The sequence below is a fragment of the Ictalurus punctatus genome, chromosome 5 (assembly GCF_001660625.3).
Source record: "Ictalurus punctatus breed USDA103 chromosome 5, Coco_2.0, whole genome shotgun sequence".
Classification (NCBI taxonomy): Eukaryota; Metazoa; Chordata; class Actinopteri; order Siluriformes; family Ictaluridae; genus Ictalurus; species Ictalurus punctatus.
In genome coordinates, this window is record NC_030420.2 from 26083012 (window position 1) to 26102013 (window position 19002).

General features: G+C 36.2%; 1 protein-coding gene and 1 long non-coding RNA gene across 5 annotated transcripts; one reads left to right on the forward strand and one right to left on the reverse strand.

Moving 5' to 3' along the window:
• Positions 1-2582: 2582 nt before the first annotated feature.
• Positions 2583-4268, reverse strand: LOC108265861 (uncharacterized). The gene is made up of 2 exons (XR_001812770.3): positions 3837-4268; positions 2583-2687 (listed from the first exon to the last, which is right to left on the reverse strand). It is a non-coding gene; the product is annotated as an uncharacterized LOC108265861 (long non-coding RNA).
• Positions 4269-6929: 2661 nt separating this feature from the next.
• On the forward strand, positions 6930-18587 carry LOC108265860 (uncharacterized). 4 transcript variants are annotated; one of them, XM_017468645.3, is made up of 5 exons: positions 10349-11142; positions 13616-13729; positions 13844-13957; positions 15442-15584; positions 15945-18587. In XM_017468645.3, exons 1-5 carry the CDS (start codon positions 11124-11126, stop codon positions 16035-16037), a joined length of 483 nt encoding a protein of 160 aa, XP_017324134.1. In that variant the 5' UTR covers positions 10349-11123; the 3' UTR covers positions 16038-18587. The 4 variants fall into 4 exon arrangements, with proteins under 4 accessions (XP_017324133.1, XP_017324132.1, XP_017324134.1 ...); XM_017468644.3 differs by lacking the exon at positions 10349-11142 and adding an exon at positions 6930-7022 and having other exon boundaries at positions 13616-13957; XM_017468643.3 differs by lacking the exon at positions 10349-11142 and adding an exon at positions 6938-7027 and having other exon boundaries at positions 13616-13957.
• Positions 18588-19002: the final 415 nt, after the last annotated feature.

Below are 19002 nucleotides of genomic sequence, written 5' to 3' on the forward strand. Positions count from 1 at the left end.
GAAAACAATTTCACTGTGCTCTACTGTATATGTGACCAATAAAGACTCATTATGATTATCATAATAACTGTGTTTAATTAACCAATTTAGTGAATAACAACCAACAAATCACAGACTACAAGCACAAATCTTGCATCTTATTGATATTTTTTTTGTTTTATGATTAGTGGTAAACAAATCCATGGATTTGGAAATAAAACAAGGATTCTCTTGCATATCTGAATTGAAAATACTATTTGATGTATGCATTGTTATTAGAATATGTAAAGTAATAGTGACCAACTACTATTGTTTATCTTATAATCAGTGTTAAGAAGAACAATGGAATAATACATAGTATGTAATTAATGAGTGTTGATTTTATTCTTTAAAGTCTTAAGTGTGCAAATATCCTAAAACAAAAATTAAGGAGTATTTATTGAAGTAAAGATCTCTGTCTCTTGATCTCCTCTCCCCATTTCTATCCTATCCGTCTATCCCCTTCTCCTCCATTGTGTCGCTCCATCCTGAAGTAACTCAGGCATTGTTTCATCCAGATGGTGTGATCTTGGTGCTCTCTGTCTTCCTTTTTCCATTTGCTCAGCCTCCTATTAATAACTCTTATCCCCCGATTCTCTATTGACAAGACTGACAAGTGCAAAACATCCAGTCCCAGCATGAGCAATCAGGGGAGAAATGGAGATTGGGGGGAGCAGGGGATCCCCTAAACGGCCAACAACAGGATGGAAGTGAGGATGTCTTGCAGTAGGTTAAACACACAGGAGGGAATTTCTCCTTCGCTGGAGGAGAGGAGAGAGTTCCGCTAGCAGAGGCTCCAACAGCAGTGTAATTTACTGCTGAGGAAACACAGGTTTACGGCTGCGTGCTTCAACCATTTGTGACCTACAAATGGGCCTCAGAGGAAACCAAGAACTTCAGAGAGAGAGAAGGGGGTTAGAAACAAGATAGAAGATCAGGAGTAAGAGATATAGAGAAGGGAAGAAGAGTGCAGATGTTTGGATATGTCCGTAGACCAGTGGCACCTATGTATACCTTTAGCTATGATTTGAAAACAGCAAAACCAAAACTTCAAAGCATTAAAAATAAAAAATCAAGTATCACATTCAAAACATTTTTAATAATTTTGTTGATCCTTATATCATTTACCAAGTATGTTATGCATACATCAGTGTCTTTATTGACTTCTACAAAGGTATAATATGCATATTATTTTGTTTTTGTTGGTTGGTATGGTGGCTTAGTGGTTAGCCTCACACCTCTGGAGTTCGAGGTTCAAATCCTGCCTCCGCCCTGTGTCCGCAGAGCTCGCATACTTTCCCTCTGGGTACTCCAGTTCCCTCCCAGCACAATAGAGGTGCGTTGTAGGCTGATTGGCATTTCCAATTGTCCGTAGTGTGTGAATGTGTGTGTGATTGTGCCCTGCGATGGACTGGCACCCCATCCAGAGTGTTCCCCCGCCTTGTGCCTCAAGTTCCCTAGGATAAGCTCTGTAGGATAAGCAGTTTGGAAAATGTATGGATGAATATCTATAGCCAAGTCTGAACCTCCTGGCAGAAAAAAACAGGATTTGTACTGAAATATCCTGGTACTTAGCAGAATTCATGATGCTATCAATCTTCACAAGAGCTCCTGAGTCACCAGTCACAAATCAGCCCCAAAGCATCACTAATCCATCTCCATACTGTAGTTGGGGATATCAGGTGCTTTCTCCTTGTATGCTGTCCCCTTTTGTCATCAAGTATGCTTTGTGCATGTGCAAAAAGTTTGACTTCTCAAACTTGGCATGGTCTCCACGCTAACTGTAAATCAAATGATGCTCGATGAAGCTGCATTTTATGACATGCTCTCAGGAATGATGTCGATTTAAATGTAACGAGCGGTCAATAGAAACACAACACAACACTGCCATCTAGTGGTTAGTCTGTGTGCCTATCAATGCAAGTAAAAGAGATCTATTACCTGCTCTAAACAGTATCGAATAAAATTAGTTTCCTTACTGGTTATATAATTGTTTAAATCAGATAAATGACCAAATTCCCTGGTTAAAAAAAAAAAAAAAGTTGGAAATTTTCTATAAAAATGGAGAAAGTTTAAAACTATGTACGTAAGCTAATTAAATTACGTATTATATGAACAAAATCCAATACCAGAGCAATGTATTCCTGTTTATTATGTGTAAATATCGCCAACAGATTGGTGATAAGTGATTGGTCACGGGGGAAAATATTGATCAGTGATTGGTCCTTGTATGTGTCCAGCAGCTTTGGACCGAACCTCACTCACCTCGTACAGCCAGCAGCTGTGAGCTGGAGAGCAGTATCAGGTGGACAGTTGGGAAAGTCTGCTCAACAGGTTGCTAGACTAATTTTCTCTAATAAAATCACTAAAAGGGTCTAAGTACTGTTACCAAATCTAGCAACAAAGTCGCCAAACTAGCAACACTATTTCAAATATAAAAGCGACCGTTTATCAAGCATTTTATTCCAATTTCCTTGTTATTTTCAAATACAAAACGCCATTATTTAGATAATGTCAGTCGAGCATTCCAGGTTGTACAGCAATAATATAAACATCTAGCTCTCCCGTTTGAAGGCGCAGACTCTTCCTGTGGTTACCAACCACCAACCGCTTCTGCTTTTTTAAACCCAGTTTTCAGTTTCGCTTTGTCTAAAAGTTGATTCCAAGAACTGAAGAAAAAACACATGAAGACAAAAATGCGTCAGTACTTAAGTAAGTAGAATATTCATTACACTGTGTTTATAAGTAAGTAGGTAGCAAACTGTGTCTCTGTGTCCAGTTAATCTTTTCACCTACAGACAAATTAAAAGAGAGAGAGAGAGAGAGAGAGAGAGAGAGAGAGAGACACACACACACATACACATACACAGACTGACTAACTTTTAACATTTAGCTTAGTTAGTAACTAGGTCTCTTTTTAAAACCATCAACAGTAGGTCTATATTCTGCGTGTCGTTGCGGCTACAGTGTGCAAACAGAAAATAAAGCACTCTGAAAAAATATATATATATATATATTTTTCACTGAGGTAGAGCTCTCAGATATACACACGCTGTCATTTACTCCACGTCTTTTACTTTTAAAAAAAACCCTTTCATACAGTGTCCCCTTAAAGCTTACCTCTTAAAGCTAAAAATTACTTAGGGTTCATTTATGTATTGTAAATCATTATAAAAGGTACACAACAGGCCTAACCAGAATATCAAGTGACAGGGGCATCTTTTCCCTGAGATTGTGTTGTTTCGACCAAAAATTAGCTTTGGTGACAATATAATACTTACACACAAAAAATAAATAAATATATTTTATCAAAGTAACATGATTTATTTATTCATTTTTTAAAATTTGGCCTACATGCTAACATGTAAAGAGTCAGTTTAACAAGCAGCACTATGTGCAACCAATCTGCTAAAAATGTCTAAAACCTTGCTAGCTCAAGCTGGATATCGACATACTAAAGTACACAGAAGTGTGATTCATCCCGCTTGTAATCAGATACCGACTCTCAGAATGGCTGCCATGCTCCCGTTGTTGTACACCACAAAAACAAACAAAGAAGGGGGCTTACACACTCAGTAACAGCAGCTAATTTTTATTTATTTATTTTAAAGAACGGTGTCTCTTCCGGTGGGGGTTCCGGGGGCCCTTCCATGGAAAGTATCTAAGGTTTGCCTACAAAGGCACTAAATTTGTCGTAAGGTGCTTTTTTGAGGCGCTAAAGGGGTCTGTAAAGTGGACCCGAGCTGTCTGGAATAGCGGGAGGAGAGGAAGGGGCTATAGTGGGGAGTCATAGGCTGCGTCCGAAACCGCATACTTACCTACTACACAGTAGGCGAAAAGCAGTACGCCGGAGGGGTAATATGTCCGAATTCTAAGTATGTGAGAAATACCCGGATGGTATACTTCTTCCGGCGAGATTTTGCAGTATGAAACCTATGCGAGTCAAACAATCCCATGATGCAACAGGACTAGTGCGGAAGACCGCGTCGACTCTTTTTATGTATTAAACGTTGGTTAAACAGGACTTGTTTAACAATACCCGAATAAATTGTTAACTTGTTTAAGACTTTTGTGTTTATGATGACGTCGAAGGTCACATGACAATGCTAACATGGTGGATGTAGTATATCCGGAATTGTAGTCATAATACACACACACTGATTAGTACGCACTGTTTCAACGGCGAGGCAGTACGTATAGACATAGTACGTGATTTCGGATACAGCCATAGTTTAAGTGAAAGGATTGTATTAATGTTCTATTGAAAATAAACACTTTATGGTTATTTAGCTATTTCGTATTTATTTACTTTTTATAATTCAGGCACTTTATAGCACACCAGTAGATAGAAACTGGCAATTTACAAGGGTTTCCAGTACTTAAATTTCAAAAAGCCAAATTCAACACTTTAAAGCACCTTGTAGGAACCCTAGTTTTATTATTTACACACAGCGGTTAGCATGACATTAGCTCACTTATTAGCAAACATGGCTAATTTTAATATTTACACACAGTGGTTATCATAACATTAACTCACGTGGTAGCAAACAGGAAATCTTTAATGATTAAGGTAAAGGATTTAGGTTAAATGAAGTGTCACTAACCTTTGTGTATTCTGCAAGAACAGTGAGACGTGTCGTTTTGTGAAATAGTATTAACTGCACATGCAACATTACTTACGGTACTACCGTATTGACTATACTACCGATTAAAAAAATACAATGGCGTCGGCAGTATTTTGAAGCTTTAGTATCGCGATACTACCATGCAACCCTACTGTGAACAGAGTTCAGCTGACTGAAGAGACGGCAATGAGGCTATTGTTTAAATCCCATGACTGACTTTTACCTCAGGTGATGAGACATTGATTGATGTGGGTGAAGCTGATAATCAAAGGGTGATAAATCTCATTATAAACTTGCATCCATCCATAAATTTTCAATATTGCTTATCCTAAACATTGTCGCAAGGGAGCCTGGAGACTATCCCAGTGACCTCGTTTTAGGGCAGGGTGTTAACCCATCACAGGGCACTCACATTCACATACCGATTCACACACTATGGACAATTTGGAAGTCCTAGTACAAGTCTTGGACCGGGGGAGGAGGCCGGAGTGCCCAGAGGGGGCCCCCCGAGGCATAGGGAGAACTTGCAAGCTCCATGCACACATGACAGAGGTGGGATTTGAACCCCCAATGATGGGGTTATGGGGCAGTCATGCTAACCACTAAGCCACCATGGGTTAGGTTTAGCCAATTATGTTGTTTCTCCACAAGCAGATTAGGTTGTCTTTTAGTGGAATTGGAATGAAATGTTAAATGCAATTTTTCTCAGTTTTCACTGGGGATAAGCAGACTATAACTACACTTCTGGTTGAGGTGCTATACGTGCAAAGGGGATATTTTGGTTCTATTTGTCTATATAGGCTATAGTAGAAAATGACAAAATTGAATATTGTACAGTGTTTTCCTAGGCCACCACCTGTTTTTCCCAACATGGCTGAAACTGTATCCCTGTGTATTTTCCTCCTTTTTTACAGTGCTGTTTCTCATCTTTCCAATGCCTGATGTGTTGTCATTGCAAGTCCCATGTACAGTAAACCTGGAAGAGGGTGTCGAGTATCGTAAAATAACCTGGTATAAGGTAGGGCTAATAATTTCAACAATCAGTAATAAAATGGCAACAACATAAGTACATTAAACATCACCCCTGTTGAATCGTTTTTGTTTGTCCAGGTGTCAGTCAGTTCAGGCTCATTGATGGGTCTTGTAATGAAAGACATCCACACTAACATAACACACCTTTACAAGTTCGCCAATCACTCATATAAAGTCGGGAACGATCTTTCACTGCTGCATGTGCCTGAGCGCAGCCAGGATGAGTGTGAGATGTACCGCTGCTGTGTGTGGCCACCTGTTGGACATCGCATTCTGCAGAGTGACTACAGCCTACCACAAGGTAATGGTCCATATATCACCGCTTCAAGTTTCACACTTTTGGAGTTATATTTACATGATAGTTTTCTGTTTGTTTGTTTGTTTATTTGTTTTTATTTCTCTGCATTTATTTGTCTGCAGGTTGCCAGAGCAATGATGTTGGAATGACAGAATTATCTTTTCAGTTACAAGGTACAAATGTGGCCCTGTCCATTCAGTTTCAATGCATCATAGCCGGAGTCTTGCTTTTGGTTATTTTATCTGTAACAGCGGTTGTATGTCTATGCAAACAGAGAAAAACACACACCAAAGTCCCATTATTTGTATCCATTTGAAATATTTGTAAGGATATATTAAACCAGTAAGGTTGTAGTTGCTGTATTTGTAAGATAATGAAATTATTTGCATTAGTTTAGAGGGTGCCAATGCTTAACACAAGAACTGCATATATAAATATAATTGTGCAGTCCTTGGCTTATCTGATATAGGCCAAGACTTTGGCCAATGTTGTTTACCTTTGTATGTGTACCAGTGTATGTTGGAAGAGGAGACATATTTGGATATTAAAGCAATTCATAAATAATTCATATGTTGATTGTTTATACATGGGATTTTTTTTGTCAAGTGAAAAACAGCACAGAATGTGTAATTTAGGATGGATTCTGCAGCACAAAGGCAACCATTTGATATAGTTTCATAACATCTTATTAAAAGGGACTTTTCTGGCAAGTGGGTATGTCTGCATCCTGACCAAGTACTGCTTGAAGCCTGCAAGTTTGTATGCCAAACAGACTGATCATTAGGAGCATCTTCAGATTCAGTTACATATCTTCTGTCAAAACACACTACTTGGGCATTTTAGATAAACTGTGTTGAGTTTTCCTGGAAATTCCGTTTCCCAGTTTTTACCCTTCTACCCGCTACTCTGTCATACAACTGATAGAGCTTGTAGAATTACTTCCTCTTACCTTCTCAGGAGGTGGAGTCTTCTTGCCGCTGGGCTCGAGAACGCTTGAAGTCCTTTCTCTTTCTCTGAAGAAGTTGGTAACAAAGGAATTCACTCTTGAAGTAAGGTATACGATTCGTCCTTTTTATGGACTTCGGTTTATTAAAGAACAAAAGGATTACAAATATCTTAGCTCAGAATATAAAGAAAAATATAGAACAACTGTAGACTACGCAGAGTCTGATAATGGTTTTCTTTTTAGAAGAAATTAAAACGAGTAAGTCTTCACCCGAGGAAATGGCAACTAAACACTTGCCTTTCCTCGATATTTGTACGTTTTTTGAGTGTGGTCCTGTGCACTAGGGTCCAGGCTAGCACACAAAACCACCATGCCTTCTTTGACATCACAGAATGGGGTTACATGTTCTGGCATTGAAGTTAACTGTAAAGGTACCTGTACATGATGCATGCCCTTACTTGGGCTTAACAGAGAGACACAATGGACAGGAGATTGTGGTATAGAGCTCTAATTTTGAAGCCGTGTGCAGAAAACAGGATGTATGCTTTTACTTGGTCGGTTTCAGTTTTATTTCTAAGCGCCCTTGCGCCTTTTCTAATTCATCTACGTGTTTGGTAAAGGCAAAGGATAAAAGGAACTCAGACATCCTGATGATGTTATCACAAAGAATTTCTCCCCTCTGAAACTGTGATATCAGAATAATTTTGTAATTACACAAGAACAAACAACATTTAAGGCGTTTCTGAAACAAAACAAACATTCTGAATATTATTTGTTCCAAAGGTTCATACTGTGAAATAAATATATGACCATAAGGAAGCCCGAGCCTGTGTTAGCTATCATCATACCATTTAATCAGCTGGTGCATTTAATGTATTTAGAGTTTACAAAAAACAAAGAAAAAGATGTAATAACAACAACAAAAACATAATGTTAAAGTGCCACTATTAGGGTATACAAAAGCACTTAACTTAATTTTGTTTGAGAGATCTCATACAATAGGTTTACATGCATCCAAGGTCATGAAACACCTTAATTTTCTCATAATTTACATTTTAGCATCATCTCTTATTCTGTGTCACAAATGTCTCACTAAGGGATCTGTTCACTCTAAACTACTCCTTACAGAGATCCTAATCTGCTCTGATTGGTCAGGTGTCCCTGTCTGTTGTGATTGGTCTACCGCTTACAGCGCGTGTATCGTCCATTACCATATCTAAATTTCAGCTCAGTAATAATGTTGTTAGTTTTACCTTATGAATTTGAGCCCGAGTCTGATTGTGATACATCGGAAAATCAACCCGAACCACCACCGTATGCATGACAAGAACAGGATGTTTCTCAGTGGTAAGTTTATATGTAGTTTGACAATAACGTGAGTTAGCCAGTTAACAGAGGCCTACAGCTGTGCACTGGCTGTACACGTATACACCATAAAACTATGCATTTGGAACACTCGGTAGAAAATATATACATAAATAATTAATCATACTTACAGGTTGTGATCCAGAGGTGCAAGATTGTCCAAATAAAGTGGGTACGGCCCCATCTTTAATGAATAATTGTTTCGCAAATCCTGCGCTGACTTCAGCTAGATTTGAGAAGCAGTTGTGAAATGTCGGGAACACAAACGAAGGTGGTGTGGTATGCTGTGGTATCATTTTAAAATGAATTCTAACCACTGACTCTTTACATCCTCATCCTTTGGGAGTCCATGCAAATTGGTTTTGCTTTTCCAGTGCAGAAAACAACGTCTTCTAGACATGAAACTAACTCTTTCAGGATGCAACTAGTGTAGTGTTTGAGGGTGTGTGTTGTGGATAAAAATGACATGAAATAAACATGAGGGAGACTTAGTATGAGTAAAATGTAATTTTATTGGTAATTCACAGGACTGGTGGGTGCGTAGTCTGGAGGAGAGCGGTAGGGGGAAGAAAATGGGGTGCGTCCTGGGGACATGGGAAAGTCAGCAAGGGTGAAGTGAGAGGACCACTGAGAGTGGGGCGGACTGGCAGGTGAGAAGAGGGAAGAATGGTCGGGGCCCAGGTTAGAGAAGGTGACATCTTCCTCAGACTGAAAGCTGGAGGGGGGTTTTGGCTGTGTAGAGGCGTCAATACACACGTTCACGGGGCAGATTCTGTATCGGAGAGGGGGGGGACCCCGCATTTCCATTTCCAGAGGGGGTGCTGCGAAGAAAGTTAAGTAGCACCATGATATCAGCAGTGAGATGCGCAAGCTGATAATGAGTGTCCAGATCCAGATCCAGATCCAGATTCAGTAAAGGGGAGAAGAAGGACTGACGATGGGCACCTAGACACACAAAAGCGGTATTAGGCGGATCTTGACAAATTGGATTTACACTTTAAAGATCTTTAAGAGTACTACACTATGGTTTATTAGTCAAAAAGTCAAAAAGAAGTATACGAGCTGAGGAGTGCTAACACACACACACACACACACACACACACACACACACACACACTCTCGTACAGTCAAGGGCGGGCAAGTAGACATAACGCACACACACACACACACACACTCTCTCTCTCTCTCTCTTTCACACACATAACATTATAACTTTATAAGAATAATAAAAAGGAGTATTAAGATATTATAAGGGTAATATCTTATAATAATAGAAAACTCTTTATAAAGTACAGAATAATAGGATATGTAGGACAGTAGAACTGAAATGATATTATGAAGTAGGAAGTACAGTAAACCGTTTTTCGAGCAGCATAACTATATATAAAATAGAGATATAGAGCAAATATGAAAATAAATTATAAACTAGAAATACAGGAAAATATAATTTACTCATAATTCAGATGGTGAAGATTCTTGTCTCGCAAGGAAGGCTTTAATTTTAAGAGAAAACCATGAGGAGCCATTTATACATAGGTTTGTACAGGAAGTAAGTCTGGAATTACTGACGACTCGTGTTAGTTATTCAGAATCGGTTCTTTCTTTTGGTAGTCAATAACACCATTTGTAGTGCACTTTGATTTTTTAAACATTCCAGACTTTTTACATTCGCAAACAGCTCTATAACACTAAATGAAAGGTAATGTCTGAAAAAGCATAATGGGGCAATTAAAAAAAAAAAAAAAAACACATGCCGTGTCTGCATGATGGCAAATTGAAGCAAATAAGATATCAAAGCTAATCATGAATGGAGGCAGAAATGGATTAGATGTGTGTGAATGGTATCATGAGTCCTGTGCTGAAGAGAATGACATCTGTTTCTGTTTTTTTTTTTTTTTTTTTTTTTTTTTTTGGCAAGTAGTGCTTGCGAAACATAACCTAAATATGAATATATAAATATGAATATATCGTTTAGATTTAGATCTTTCTACGTGATTGAAATGAACTATTGAATAGACTAAATGAAACATTGCATCTGTTAGTGTTGTGTATTACATCTTTGCATAATTAAAGTTTTCTTGTTTCAATATTCAATATTCAATATTTTTTTAAATAGTTGATTAACTGTCATTCATAGGGAATGGAAGTCACTGACATTTATATTTTTTGATGTTATTTAATCAGGTAAACATTATTGCTCGTCTTCTTTGTCAAATTGGAAATTAAATATCAAAAGATGCAATGATCCAAAAGCATTTATCTTTGTATCCTTCATGTTTTTTTTGATAGTTCAAACATTAAATTCCCAAGAAAGTACCAAAGTAATCTTCATTTACTAAACTAACTGTGCCACATTCCCAGAACAAACTGCTTTGGTGATAGAGAGCATCATGCTATGTTTGAAAGGGTGCATTTTATAAATAATAAAATATCGCAGTTTGATTTCAATCCCCAAATACCTGAATTCACCCAATGTCAAAATGTGTTATGTTCCAAGCCAAACCAAAGATAAAATTACTTTCGCTTACAGTTGTTTGCTAATTTTGACTTTTTTTTTTATTAAACTTGGTCATACGTGTGCTTTAAAATGAGGCACATCTAGGGACTATAGTGGCTTTACATTGTGGTTTGAAATGTAAACCAGGTGATCAGCAATCAAAGGACCGCCTCAGAGCTTTCAGATGCAGGCAAATGCCTGTGTATCCTGTCTCATAACTAGTTTTCCATCTTAGGTTGTAAAGAATGATATAAAGAATGATGAACAAAATAGAGTTATTTTAATTTTTTTCATTATCCTGGAAAGTTTTTCAGTTCGTCTAACTGATGAGAAGAGCTCAGGATGCATGAGGGGATTTGGGGTAAGTTTATAGACTCACTAACTTATTCAACCAGAAACTTTTCTTTTAAGTGCGTATTTAATATACTACAACATTGCACAATACTAAATTCATAATTTGTTTTTTGATTGCTTATAAAATTATTTAAGCATATTTTTATATTATTGCATTTGCTATTTGTTTAAACAAACAATCAATTAATCAATGAGTGAACCAATAGTGTTTAAGAATGCATTTAAACTTAACTTATCTAGCCATAAGGAAGGCTGTGGTTCAAACAAGTAAACAAATTTTTAATAACAATTTTGCCTCACCTTACAGAAATAATGCTTTCTCAACAAAAAATATTCAAGGGCCAAAATCATTTTAGGAATGTTGTCTAAACTGTTTGAGCTATTCCAGTCCCAGTATTTGTTTAGGATTTTTCAGATTTTTTTTGAACTGACAAATTCCTCACAACTTTCTCACTATGACACAAAGCTGCCTTCATATACCTACACCTTTTTTCCCTTTACCATCAAAAAATCATGCACAAATAAAATGACGGTAAAATGAATATGCTTAAAACAGAGGAAGATGTAAATAAAATGAATAGCTTTATCATAACCCTAAATGGCCACATAATACACTTTATTTCTAAAATTCTTCATCTTCATTATCTTCAGTAACTGCTTAATAAGGTAAATAATTAAATACTAAAATGTAATAAATCATTTAAAATGATTATTTTAGTAATGGCAATTGTTTGTTTCTAAGCATTATCAATTTGATTAATTAATTAATTCAGTAGCCCATTAAAACTTTTTTATTTGAAAATTTTAAATAGTCTTTTATGAATGATTTGTAATGATGATTAACAGTTGGGCCAGTTTACCTCAGAATCATTTTGGTTCAACTTGAGATGCATTTGCAAGAATTTCTTGTTGACTAAAGCTAGTATCATCCAGGGAAAGGAAAAAAGTGAATCTGGTGGCATTTAGTGGTTATTGTTGTTTTTATTGTAAACAATGACCTGATATTTAAAAACAAAAACAACCCAGAAGATTGAATGACAGACTTCATGTTACACGAGGACTGAACAGATGCAGTGGGTCTTTATTATGGAGCACAGTGGGCTGTATTCAATTTTGACTCTAAAATTAAGCAGTAATTTTATTTGCAACTAGTAATCTCTACAATGTGATAGTATATGACTATACACATATGCAGTTGCTATAAATGTCAATTTGATTACAGTGAAGATAAAACACTCATTTAGGACATTTTCTCTGTTAGACTAGAAAATGGTGGTCTGATGTTTCACAGGTTCTTCATCTGAATCACAGGTAAATGTGTAATGCATAAAAGAGATTTGCGCTTCGGGCCAGGAGAATTACAATAGTATAACATTGGTGCAACTTACTATGTTACCTTCTGTTTTGCTACAGAGGTGAAGCATGCTGTGGTCTGCAGAAAGAGCACATTGCCTACATAATATGCACAATAACAAATGCGAGTGGCTATACTTGAAAGCTTGAATAAATGTGAAACAGATTGTGGTCACTGAGGCCTCAGGAACCTTGAATCTTTTTCTACTTTCATTCTGTGGTACAGCATTCTTAGGAAATGTATTTGCATTTTACTTCATTTTAATTCCAGTGCTTAGATTCTGTCTTGTATTTTCCAGAAGTAGGTATTTAAGTCTTTATTTTCATTCTGGAGCAGAATGAGGACTGGTTGTTCAACTGGTTAAGTTCAAAACTGCTATTTTATATCTAATCTAAAAGATGTACACTCTTTTATGAGGCACTTTCATAACTATTAAAATGTTTTTAGGGTACAAGGCTTTTATAATGTTGACATTTTAGAAGACCTGATGTCAGATATTTACCATGCTCCTGAATGCATTGATTTTGCAAAAACATCCTTTCCTAAACCATGGTAACCATGGTATAAATCAAAGCAAAAATTTACTTCAGCAGTTCCCCCTTATCTCACTTCTCTCATAACATATTTGCCAACTTTTTGCTGCAAAAGAATTGACATGGTCCCTGTGAAAATGCAAAGCATATGAAAAAGACCATGACAGGGTCATTTTAAACCAGACAATTTTTTTTTTTTTTTAAAGACAATAATTTTGTAATAAATGGGGTACAAATGTGCATGAAGGTCAGATATTTTGTTTTAGACTTTAATATATACAACTCTACACCAAGTATACACCAATTAGATTCCACCGCCATCATGTAGAATATATTCACATTCGTATGCATCAGTCACGTATTAGTTAGATTTAATAGTGTTCTTTTAGTCATTGTTTACTTAGTCATATCTGATCAATTATGGGACTGTCTTAAACATCTTAATCATATTCGGAGTGGTGGAATCTAATCAGTTATTCATCAGTTAGGCTTCATATTGTTCATACATGTCATATCTGATAAATTTGACCTGATAAGTAAAAGACAGTCTTAATCATCCTTCCTGTGTTATAAGAGTTTTGTTGTTATTGCAGCCTGGATTATGGTGCTTGTTCTGCACTATTGGAGTGGTCTGACCCAGGGTATGCCATTCATCTCAGCAAACTGCCGCGACGACATTAGATTGCCATGTAGTGTCAGCAATCAAGGTAGCGTTTATCGTTATGTGGTTTGGTACAAAAATGAGACCGCCATCATAAAAAGGAAGTACAATGATGTGACATTTTATAACAAGTCCTCTCCTGCATCTCTGGGAGTTCAAGATACACTGGTGTTACAAAACGTGCAGCCCTTTGACTCTGGAATTTACCAGTGCTTCTTAGCTGCAGACGTTGGCCAAAAAGACAGGGAGTCATTTGTCCTACTCACAGTTTCAGGTGTGTATACGTTCACTCTGAATATAATTCTATTCATGACTCATTAATTATGTAAGGGATAAAATGCAACTGGGCCAGCTGTCATACAGTACAACCCCAATTCCAAAAAAGTTGGGACGCTGTGTGAAATGTAAATAAAAACAGAATGCAATGATTTGCAAATGCATTATGCTATAAATAGCAAACACATATGCTATTCACAATAGAACATAGAAAACATATTAAACGTTTAAATTGAGGAAATGTAGCATTTTAAGAAAAAAATAAGGTTATTTTTTATTTCGTGGCCACAACACGTCTCAATGCTGAAAGGTATATACAGGTTTTAGAGCAACATAGAATCTTCTATCCAGATTCCATCCCATCTTTACTTCTGAGAGACTCTGCCTCTCTAAGATACACTTTTTATACCGAGTCATGTTACTGACCTGTTGCCAGTTAACCTAATTAGTTGCGAAATGTTTTATCCAGCTGTTTCTTTTTATGAACACTTATTTTCCAGCCTTTTGTTGCGCCTATCCCAACTTTTTTGAGACGTGTTGCGGCCATGAGATTAAAATTACCTCATTTTTTTCTTAAAATGGTACATTTACACTCTATCCAGGGTGTACCCCGCCTTGTGCCTGATGCTTCTTGGGATAGGCTCCAGGTTCCCCGTGACCCTTAGAAGGAGTAAGCGGTAGAAGATGGATGGATGGATGGATGATACATTTACTCAGTTTAACCATTTGACATATTTTCTAGGTTCTATTGTGAATATCATATGGGTTTATTCGATTTGCAAATCATTGCATTCTGTTTTTATTTACATTTTACACAGCATCTCAACTTTTTTTTCGAATTGGGGTTGTATCTCAATGTGTTCTTCCTATTATACTACAGTGATTTTCCCATGATTAAAATCCAGCCATCCATCCATCCATCCATCCACTTTCCGTACCACTTATCCTACAGGGGTCACAGGGGAGCCTGGAGCCTATCCCAGGGAATCTTGGGGCACAGGGGACACCCCTGTGACAAACAAAATGCAGCTTGTCATGTAACCAAAAAACCTAAATCTCATAAAGCCCTCTGTTCTGAAAAGTTACCTACGTTGCTTTACTTATGAGTGTTACAAAGCACTGCCACTGTTCCATAAAGGCTAAATAAATGCCTCCACAGAAAACGTCACCAAATTACAGCTGCACTACTGTCGGAGCTGCTTTTACTGTTTGACTAATCAGATCCCAGAATTCAACAGTGCAATAGAGCTTAGCTCTTTGGTTCTGGTTTTCATTATTACTTCTTCAGGTATTATTTGACATTTGTCACAAAAATGAGTTAGTGTTATAAATGTTATTTACATGCCACTGACTATAGCATGCGATAAGCTTTACTCAAAAATATTGTGCATAAAAATATGCAGTTGAAAACTGCAGGTCACTGGGTAAGTAGTTCCCGTGTTTCTAATACATATCTCAGCTAAAGCATTCTCTCATTTCCAGAGTGCGTGACTGTCAGTCCAACCTGGACTACATCTGGAGGTGTGTGCATTCAGAATGTCGTGGAAGTTTCTATTCTGTGGTCTCTTGTCGGTTTTAGTCTTTTCAGCCTGTGTAAAATCATCTTCTGCACCATAATTGTCACAGTGAGTACTGAGAACATCTAATCTCATTTCACAATAAGACATTTCTCTTTTATTATCACAGTAAAGTAATAATTATTCTTAATAATTATAAATGAAATGCTTTTCATAGTAGGAAATGTTTGTTGATCTATTTCTAAGTAGGACATGTAATCATTCCATACATACTATAGTCATATCTATTTCAGCATGTGTAGTCATAATATGAATAAATGGTCTAATTAAATGTAAGAATCATATATACTTATATATACACCAAGCTGAAATATGATTTTAAGAAAAAAAACGCTTGCAACCACTTACATTCATACCCTTTACACAAATTTTTGTTTTGCATGCTGATCAGATGTTTTTTTTGCACAGGTTTGCAAGAAGCAGAGAGGAAGTGAAGCGAGACGCAGAAGCGGAAAACTGAGAAACGATTCTTGCAAACACAGAGACAAAAGACACCTCTGAGTTTGCTAAAGTGCAGCATCCTGCTCGTTTTTTATTTTATTTTTTATTTTTTATTTTTTAAACTTTTGTTACTTGCTGGTGACAGGCAGGTTGTGCTTCTTCTTTTTTTCCACCTGTTTTCTTTCTAATTTTCCTTTGTCAATTCTCACCCACCAACTAACTCTCCCCATAATACGACAACGTCAATTTACGATTACATTTTATTTGTATAGCACTTTTAACAATGGACATTGTCTCAAAGCAGTGAGACAACTACTAACCTGAGAATGTGAAGGTTAACACATGCCTCCCCTGAGACTTGTGAAGCGCTAGCCAACCACATATTTTCAAACCATAGGGTTGCATGGTATACCGGTACTACGGTAGTATCACGATACTAAAGCTTTAAAATTCTTCCGTTGCCACTGTAGTTTTTAAACACTTCATATCATCAATATGGTAGTACCGTAAGTAATGTTGTGTGTGCAGCAGTTAATACTATTTTTGCTAAAACGACACATCTCTGTTTTTGCAGAATACAGAAAAGTTAGTGACACTTCATTTAACTTAAATAACATTAATTTCCAAATCAGTTATTTATTCCTAATGTTGTGTTCATTTTTAGTACTCAGAGTAGCCAGTTATCCATTCTCATTAATAAAATATTTAGAGGAAAATTCGGTTTGTCAGTTTTCATTGATATCTATGTATTTCTGAAAATTTGGTTGCTGACAGTATATAGGTGGCTAGTTGACTGTAAAGTGTCTAAAGTGGACTATCCAAATAATGTGTGAACAATTGAGCTGAGCAGTCTGTTTGCAATATGCCAGAAGGCGGCCAGGAGGAAACCTGATTAGACCGTTTAATAAGACTCAAACAGCCAAATACCATGTAATGTCACAGCATAATTGACAACTAAATACTACCTGGATAGCTTTGTGTAAAATAATGCATACCTAAAGCAGAATTATCACATTACATTGCACAAGACTTAGTTTGTGTGTGCATGCATGTGTGTGTGTGTGTTTGTTTTACAGTCACCTAGTTCAGTGTTCTGCTCAAATGTCAATGAGGATGTGTGAATTTCTTCTTTATTTTACTCAGTGGTTTAAATGTTGTAAGGTTTCAGGTCACAGCACTAGCACCCTGTGTGCAAAAATACATTTGTGTGTGTGTTTTGTGTTTAACTGGAATAGCAACACTTATATTTAACTTTACCACACCTGTGGAGCTCTGAAAGTTGAGTTAGTAGCAGCTTTCAAAACATTATGCTTACTACTTGTAGCATTGTCCAGCACAGTTAGTGTAATACATTTATTCATGACATCAGTAAATCACATTCCATAAAAAAAAATTCAGCATGAACGGATTATCTAGAAGAAAGCCACAAAAGGTAAGTGACATTTCTTGCACTGTAGCAGCATAACCCGGGATTTAAAACAAACAAACAAAATAAATCACTCTCAACATCGGTCTCTGTCTCTGGTAAAATGATGTGAACACAATACACTTAGAAAATTCTAGTAAGTAAAAATCTCTGCATACCGCGGAGTAGGCTGCATCCATTATATCCATTCATTATTGTACTTTTAAGTTGAATAATTTCAACCTTGAAATGATTAACCCTTGTGCATCCTTATGGACACGTTGATCTTTTTCACTTTTGTTTAAAATCATTTTGCCTGTCTTAATGCAAAAGGTATAATTTTGCAAAAGGTATGTATTTTTATTCGAATTTTAATATTTCACCCTCATTTGCTTTCATAAATCTATTTTAAACTAGGTACACAAAATAGTTGCACTCATGACCTTAAGGACAAAAATGTCCCCATTGAAACCCATTCAAACTTTAATCCCTGTGACTTTTAAGCATAAAATCATGCATAAAATCTTTTACTTTGTTGACAAGGTTTCAAAACACTGATTTATTAATTTTTTTAATTCTAAAATGTGTACTCTTTTCTCAGGTTTAGCCTCTGGGGAAAATACATGCTTTCCCTTTTTTTTTTTTTTTTTTTTTTTTTGTTTATTCTGCTGTATTATAGAGCACTGAAGCCCAACTGAATAAATGATGCAGCTATAATTGTGTGGGTGTGTTTGTATGGATACCAGAGTTGTGGTTTGTATGAGTGTACTGAAAATTTTATGTGTCTGAACAGTTTGAAAGAAAGAAATGATATTGTACTGGAAATCACAAATTCCACCCATGTATATGAGTCAAAGAAGGTTACTGAGCTTTGAAGATTTTTTGCATTATGTACAGAAACCGGCATTTAAAGGGTTAAAATTCTGAAAATGAATGAATTTTTGGTAATTATGATCAGATCTGATGCTGGTAAAAAAAAAAGAAAAGAATTGAAGTCAGTGAAAGTGGAAAAAAATGAATATATAATATTTCTATGACAGTTTTTGGACATGGACATTTTTGTCATCTATGGGCCCAGGTGTAACTTTTTTTTAATTCAATTAAATATTAAATATATTTAATTAAATATAATAAGGGTTATTATAAACATTTGTACATGATTTGAACTAACTTTATAATTATTTTGTTATGGCAGTACATACAGCATATATAGTAATATAATATTATAGATTTTATTATATATGTAATGTTTTATAACCTTGTGAAAAACAAATAGATAAAGCAAATGGCATTTTTACATTTTTCCAAAAGTTTTGACTGTCACTTAGGCAAAAAAAAAGAAAACACCACCACCACCACCACCAACAACAACAACAACTTTTGGCAACACTTCATTTACCATTCCCCCACATTTTTCAAATTGCTGGCTTTACATTAATGTTTTCTTAGTTGTTATCCGCACAATATTGTCATCAATGGAATGTGAATGGAAACCCCATATGATCTGCCACAGCTGCATAACAGATGTGAAAAGCTGGCCAAAGCTGTGAAATATGTTTTATATATATATATATATATATATATATATATATATATATATATATATATATATATATATAT